The sequence below is a fragment of the Fukomys damarensis genome, unplaced genomic scaffold (genome assembly GCF_012274545.1).
Source record: "Fukomys damarensis isolate Sample0158 unplaced genomic scaffold, DMR_v1.0_HiC HiC_scaffold_36, whole genome shotgun sequence".
NCBI lineage: Eukaryota > Metazoa > Chordata > Mammalia > Rodentia > Bathyergidae > Fukomys > Fukomys damarensis.
Genome location: NW_022900948.1, coordinates 44,589,021 through 44,596,647, shown reverse-complemented (window position 1 = coordinate 44,596,647; position 7,627 = coordinate 44,589,021). Strand labels below are relative to the sequence as shown.

General features: G+C 54.6%; 1 protein-coding gene across 1 annotated transcript in view; it reads left to right on the top strand.

Annotated features, from left to right (window-relative positions):
* The window catches only part of Fnbp1 (formin binding protein 1), a 76,925-nt gene extending 69,524 nt beyond the window's left edge, over window positions 1-7,401 (top strand). Inside the window, exons 12-14 of the mRNA XM_019207887.2 lie at window positions 3,929-3,943; window positions 6,395-6,504; window positions 7,062-7,401. Of these exons, the coding sequence (XP_019063432.1) occupies window positions 3,929-3,943; window positions 6,395-6,504; window positions 7,062-7,314 (378 nt within the window). The 3' untranslated portion in view covers window positions 7,315-7,401. The remainder of the gene's footprint in view (window positions 1-3,928; window positions 3,944-6,394; window positions 6,505-7,061) is intronic.
* Window positions 7,402-7,627: the final 226 nt, after the last annotated feature.

The window sequence follows — 7,627 nt, the reverse complement described above, 5'->3', positions numbered from 1 at the left end:
AAAAAAAAATATTAAAAACTGAATCTAAAGTTTGAGGAAAAGGATTGAATTTTACTCTCAGCTCCATGGCTAAAATGATGTAGCCTTTGTCATTATTTTCTTTCTTCTTTTTCACTTGAGGATGTTATGCCAAAGACAATAGTTAGGAAATACACACACACACACACACACACACACACACACACACACACACACGACATATGAGAAGAAGAAAGTATTAAAAACTGAATCTAAAGTTTGAGGAAAAGGATTGAATTTTACTCTCAGCTCCATGGCTAAAATGATGTAGCCTTTGTCATTATTTTCTTTCTTCTTTTTCACTTGAGGATGTTATGCCAAAGACAATTTAGTTAGGAAAAGTATCCTAGGGGAATAACAACTCTGCGGCTCTATCTAATATATATATTTTTTTGGGGGGGTACCGGGGATTGAACTCGGGTCCTTGTGCTTGTGAGGCAGGCCACCGAACCGCTGAGCTAAATCCCCGGCCCTAATATATTTTTTAATTTATCATGTTTTGTAGTTTTCAGGTTCACATTTCATTTGTTTCACTGAGCTAAGTAGAAATCCAGTCAAACATCTCTTAGCATGACTGATTTCTTTTCCAAATGATTGAACAGGAGAAATTTGTCATTCTAAGCTACTGACATCTTCAAGTCAAAGACATGGCCAGGCGTGGTGGCGCACACCTGTAACCCCGGCTTGGGGGAGGCTGAGGCAGGAGGATCACCAAAAGTTCAAAGCCTGCCTGGGCTACACAGAGAGACCTTATCTCAAAAGGACAAAAAGTCAAAGGAAAATGAAACTAAACGGTGTCCTCCGTTTGCATGCCCAAAGTGTAAGGCTGCCGCCTTCCCTGAGCTTTCTTTTCCTGACTGTGCAAGGACACCTGCATGTAAAGTCGGACCTCACCCGTACTTTAGAGTTAATTGTGTGCAAAAATAACATCAGAGTTGAGCGAAAGATGCCGGGACCCCATGCCAGTGTCCGTCAGATGTTACAGGCTTTCGGTGACCTCAGCTGCATTTTTCTTCCTGTTCTCTTGCTGATTGTTGGCAGACTCAGTCTTACTGTTTTCACAAAGAACTCACAAAGAGGACACTAGGGACGCCCACCTGTGCCTTTGAGGCGAGGACCTATGTTGTAAGTGTCCCTGTGTCACAGCTCACCGTCACAGCACAAGCACTAACCCTATCGCCAGGCCAAGACCGGGGACCTCGCGCGGCCATGGCACCTCCGCAGGCCAGGTGGCACTCTCGGTTAAGACCAGGACCCAGGGGAAATCTCACCGGATGAAACAGTGGCCTCCGGGCGTGGTGGCACACACCTGTGATCCCAGCACTCGGGAGGCTGAGGCAGGAGGATCTCGAGCTCAAGGCCTTGCCGGGCTACATAGACCCTGTCTCAAGAAACAAAAACAAAACAAATTCAGTGGCCACTTCCTGTGAAAAACTTGCAGGTAAAGGAGACCGAGCTGCGTAATAATCCTCCCGTATCCCAGCGCTTTCAGGAGGCTGAGAGCTCCCGCCAGTCCCCTCCTTTTCAGTCTAGCTCTGGGGAAAACGTTAAAGGGATCGTGACATTGCCGGGTACGAGTCTCTCTCACCGTGAGACGCAGCCGCAGAGCACGGTCCCGGGACACAGCGCTCTTGCGGGCGACAGTTGTGGGCCCAGTGAGCCCCGTCTGTGACAGGTGGGCTGGGAGGTTCGGACGCCTGAGGATGGGGCAGAACTGAGTGTCACGTGGGCAGGCAGAGCAGGAAGTGGCTCCGGCCCGCCGCTGTGAGGCTGTGAGCCGCTGGCCGGTGTCCCCTCTCTCTGCATGTGAGGTTAGTCCCTGTGACTGTCCGGTAACACAGGTCCCGCTGGCCGTGTCTCGCGTCTCGCATGTGTTACTGACGCTTCCGGCTGAGGTTCTTGGCTGCCTAAAACTGACGGCTTCCAGTTGTCTGGCATCAGGCAGTGCATGTAACGAGGCTTTGCGGTCATTCTCCGAGCCGCTGAGTAGCTTTCTGACCTCAGGTTATCCAGTTGGCTGGTTTATGGCATCAGATCAAGGACCAGTCTACAACCTTTAAAAACAATTCCACAAGCCGGGCGTGGTGGCTCACACCTGTAACCCCAGCACTTGGGAAACTGAGGCAGGAGGATCGCTGTGAGTTCGAGATCAGCCTGGGCTACATAGTGAGTTCCAGGTCAGTCTCAACTATGTAGTGAGACCCTGTCTCAAAAAAAAAAACCCAAAAAACAACAAAAAGCAATTCCACAAGCCGGGCATGTTGCCTGCCTGATCCCAGCACTCGGGAAGCTGAGGCAGGAGGATCATTGCAGGTTCGAGGCCAGTCTGGACTACATAGAGAGACCCTGTCTCAGAAAACAAAAAGAGACGGACTCCATGCTCCACGTACCGAGCGGTGCTTTGTCAAGTAACCTTCACTTGTCCCTCCAGAAAATGGATTCCAGCCTTCAGTATTTCCTGCTTCTGTGGGATTTGCGGTCAAGCCTAAGGGTTCACTTCTCTCATGACTGGGCATCTTCCGGTGCTGTAGTTTGGGATGCTAGAATTAGTCTTGTGAGACTTTAGAAGAATGTGTAATTGCAGTGGCGGAAGCGGCCTGGGGCAGAATGGATGGAGTCAGCCTCGGAGCCGGCCCTGCGTGGGTGATGCGGGGGCTCCCACGGGCTGCGGGCTGGGGAGACGCGGGGGACCTGTCCTGCTGCCTCCGTGCCATCTGTGCCTGTGTCCTGCCCCCCTGTGACCGCGGATCTATGCCCTCATTGGACCCCCGCCTCGGTGCCTCTCTAGTCTCCCAGAAAGCTGCTTAGCAGTGCCGTCTCTAAAAATCTTTTTTTGTTCCCTCATAGTGACAAGTTCTTTAAAAGGTTATGTGACTGAAACATGAGCCAAAATAAACTCCTCCTTTAGAAAAATGCCCGGCATGGTGGCACACGCCTGTCATCCCAGCACTCAGGAGGCTGAGGCAGGGGGATCACCATGAGTTTGAGGCCAGCCTGGGCTACACAGCTACTGCCACTACCCCGTCTCACAACAATAACACACAATCACAGGCACTTCCGTCGGTGTCTGGGTCCAGGGAGCAGTCCCCTGACCTGCTGTCCGTCTGCAGGTCCCACCTCGGGTCTGGTGAGCACCCCTGCGACCCCGTAACCTCAGAGGCTGTAGCCGAGGGCCATGGCGGGTGACCCCAGGTACCTGTTTCCTGAAGGCGACTTTTCCACAGCAGCTGCCCCGGCTGTTTCTCCAGACCTGTGCAGCCCCCGTGGCCAGGGACAGGCCGGAGACAGGGCTACACCAGGTGGAGGCGTCTGGGTTGGGACCCGGGGCCTTCTCACTGGGCTGTATTCCCAGTGCTTTTTATTTCTTTCATTTTGAGGCAGGGTCTGGGCTCAAACTTGGGATTCTCCTGCCTCAGCCTCCCAGCATGCAGGGATTCCAGGTGAGCAGCACCTCACCTGGCTAGGTCGTTCCTTCCAGCGACTTGTAGTCCTTACTTGTCCACTCAGCAGTTTGAGGCCTCTCAGTGCCCTTAAGAAATGCCAGGGTTCCTGTTTACTAGAGGCTGTTTACTTGAGGTGAAAATGTGACTGGTGTTTACTGGGAAACATCTGTGAAAAGCTGGAGAAACCCGGTGAGCCAGAGGCGGGCTGGTCTTTTTCTGCTGTGGTCACCACGCAGCGCCCATCGCAAGCGTCCTCTGGTGGCCGTGTCCCGCTCACCCTATGCACCCCGCCTAGAGAGTGGCCCGCGGCGGCCCTTGTGGGGACTTGTGCACAGATCCGCCCGGTCACCAGGGAGCTGTGTGTGGTGTGAGCCGCGGCCAGCCGCCTGCCTTCTGATGCGTGTCTCTCTCTCTCTCTCTCTCCCTCCGGCGCCCTCTTGCCGTTACCGCTTCCGTTTCTCCCGAAGCTCTCTCTCAAGCTGGTAAGCACGACGACCATGCATGTCCCGACCTAACCGGCCCGCGGGCCCGTGGGTGCTCTGCTAACGCGAGTCTCCCGGGCTTTGCTTGGCGTCCACGAGGCCGGGGGTGTGAATGCCCGCGGCTGATGGATGGTCCTAACCCTTTCAACTGCTAAGAAAATTACCGCTTAACTGCGACCCGGTTTTCGTTATTGTGAGGACCTAAGAGGATGACAGCCGCATGCTGCAGTCCCAGCCCTCGGGAGGCTGAGGCAGGAGGATCACCATGAGTTTGAAGCCAGTGAGACTCTGTCTCAGAAACTCAGAGAAAGAAAGAAAAGAGGGTGACAGATGGTGATCAACTCTCTCTATAAATTGGAACGCAAATGTTACAAACGGGACAGTATTTACTAGATCATTTGAAATAAAAGTAAACGTAATCATGGGAAAGGCCCCCATGGGAGCCATAGAAGCAGGTAAAAGAGGAGGCAGAGACTCAGCGATCGCAGTGGCCTGAGCGGCAGGGAGGGGGAAGCTCGCGCGCTCCTGGCGGCCACAGCCCCGGTGGTTTAGGGACATGGAGGGCGAGAGTCAGCCCCTCATGCTGTCTAAGCGTTATGTTTATGAAAAGATACTTGAGCCACGCAGCCCCCAGCTCCACGTCACCTCAGGTGCCACCGCCAAGCGTCCTCAGTAAGGGACGGTGTGTGGGCGCAGGAGCGGTGGGTTGGTGTGTGCTGCCGCCCGCTCGGGAGAGCACACAGTGATGACTTTCATGCGTGCGCGCACGTGTGTGTGTGTGTGTGTGCACGCCGTCACCCCAACACATGGGAGGCTGAGGCAGGAGGAGCGCTCCGCTTAGTACTGACTTCTTTTTGTTCGGTTTGTTTTGTTTTGCTTTTGTTTTCTTGAAACAGGGTCTCACTGTGTAGCCCTGGCTGGCCTCAAACTCACAGCGATCCTCCTGCCTCAGCCTCCCCAGTGCTGGGATGACAGGCGTGCACCACCACGCCCAGCACATTCCAGCTTTAAAAAAAAAAAAAAACCAAAGACCCCAGTTCTGGAAAACATGTTGATCTGCTTTTAAGTAATTTCCAGTGTGAACCCTAAGTGTTTTCTTTCAAGCTCAGTGTTCACATTGAACCGATTGAACAGATCGAAAGGCAAATAATAATCAAGGTTTCAAATATTCCAAACCCTGTCGATCAAGCCATTTCTTTATATTCAAGGTGACCTTTGCTTCTTGTTCATTTGGGAGACCAAACTCCTTGCACACCGTCACCGCCTCTCTGGTTTCAGTGAAATCTTTACACGTGCCCTCCCGCACACCCGGCCTCTGCGCGCTCTGAGCCGTAACGGGGTCTCCCCCGGGCCTCTCCTCTGGACATCTGCTGACTCACACATTCCAGCCTGGCCCAGTTACGGGCCCGCCCAGCAGCTTGGCCTCGTGGCCCCTTCCGGAATCCCATTGTTGGGCCCGCCTGCCACCCACCCCCCAAGTCAGCCTGCCCTGTTTGAAAGAATTGAGGTATTCAAAGAAAACCTCTTTTCTAAATTCCCTGGCTTATCCTAGGCTCTCTGAACGCATTTTCTTCACAGAGAAGCCCAGCTTGCGTAAAAGTGCCTGAGAGTACAGCTTGGCCTGAGCTTGGCCTGAGCTTTCTAAGCCGCAAGCGGCCGCAAGATCTGGGGGCTCCCGTCGCCTCCAGCATTTGGGGTGTTTTTCTCTTGTTTTCTCAGGATGGTCTCGCTGTGTAGCTCAGGCTGACCTCGAACTCACAGTGACTCTCCTGCCTCAACCTCCTGAGCGCTGGAATTGTAGGCGTGGGCCAAAAATACACTTCTCCGGCAGATTCAGAACAGCGAGGTTGATTTCCTCCGCCCTGAGGACCGAGTGCAAGGTCACAGTGGATGTTCTGTGCCAACGCTCTCACAAGGCAGTGACGGCACTTGGCAGGAGAGGGTGGCGCTCGTGGTGTCCTTGTCACCCACACTCCCTGCGGAAGAGCGCCGTGACCCATCTCTCGGCCCGGCCTTGCCTGAAGCCATGGAGAGCAGCCCTCGGGGTGGGAACGGGAAGAGCAGGCGCCTGTCCTCCGGGGCGCTCGGACAGGGTCACGGACAGGGTCACGGAGAGTTCGAGGCCAGCCTGGGCTACGTGGCAAGACCTGGTCTCAGAAAATAGAAAGAAAGGGCCGGGGATTTAGCTCAGTGGTTCCACTGCCTGCCTCGCAGGCACAAAGACCCGAGTTCGATCTCCGGTACCCCCCAAAAGAAAAGAAAGAAAACAGCAGTTTGGTTGTGGAGTAGTTGCGGCAGGGCACGTCCCTGGTTTGCATTAAGGAAGCGGACTGGGCCAGCCTGGGAGGGGGGGGTCCTTCCCCGCCTGCGGCTCTGCGCTCAGGATGGGCGTGGTCGGCAGCTTCCAGTCCCCTCCTCCCCGACGACTCCCGACTCCTGCTCCGTCCCCAGGGGTCCACGCCCGAGGACTTCAGCAACCTCCCGCCTGAACAGAGAAGGAAGAAGCTGCAGCAGAAGGTGGACGAACTGAACAGGGAGATTCAGAAGGAGATGGATCAGAGGTGAGGTGGCCTGACCCTCACCTGGGCCTTGGGCTGCTCCATGAGAGCCTTTGTTCAGAGTCAGCAGCAAATTATATACGTGTGTCAGTCCCCCACCTCTCTTACGAATGAATAGTGAGTTATTTTGTACAAATGAGAGAAACTTGTTTGGTTTTGGTTTTGGAGATAGGATCTCACTATGCAGTTCAGCCTGGCCTCAAACGTGTAGCGATCCCCCTGCCTCAGCCTCCTGAGTGCTAGGAAGACCACACCTGGCTACATGAGGGCAGCTGGCACGACTCTCACTCTTGCCTTTGCCCACCTCCTAGCTTTGGTGCAAGATCTTCCTGCCAGGCTGGGCTCAATGGCGCATCCCTGTTTGTCCTCTCAGCACTTGGGAGGCTGAGGCAGGGGGGTTGCTGTAAGTTCCAGGCCAGTCGGGGGTACACAGTCAGACCCTGTCTCGGAAAAGTCTAAATAAATAAACAATTTGAAAAAAGCAGAAAGGACAACTGAAATGTAAAATCAGCCGTGGCTGTCCTCCCACTTCTGGTCTTACTGATTTTTTTTTCTTCCAGAGACGCCATAACCAAAATGAAAGATGTTTACCTGAAGAACCCACAGATGGGGGACCCGGCCAGCCTGGACCACAAGCTCGCAGAGGTCAGCCAGAATGCAGAGAGGCTGCGGCTCGAGGCGCAGAAGTTTGAGGTGTGGACTGGGGCTGAGGAACAGAGACCGTGCGGGATGCGTGTCATTCCCAGTGCGCCCCGGGAGGAATCCCACGGCTCCTTCACTGGGAGCCTCCGGCAGGGCGGCACACACGTGTGATCCCAGCACTTCGGAGGCTGAGGCAGGAGGGTTGCAAATTCAAGCCCAGCCTCCGAAATTCAGTGACTTAGTGAGACCCTGTCTCAGAACTTTCCAGTTAGAAAGGGGTCTGGGGAAGCGGGGAGGGAGGGGACAGGGCCTCGGGTTTCCAGGGTGACGTCCTGGCCATGGGACTTGGGGTCCGGAAGTGACTTACCCAGATCAGGCTGCAGTGGGGCTCTGCTGCTGTCCAGCGCTGACCCGGGTCTCGCCCCGCCCCGGCCCTGCTCCTGGCTTCTGTCCCCAGGCCTGGCTGGCGGAGGGGCTTACAAGG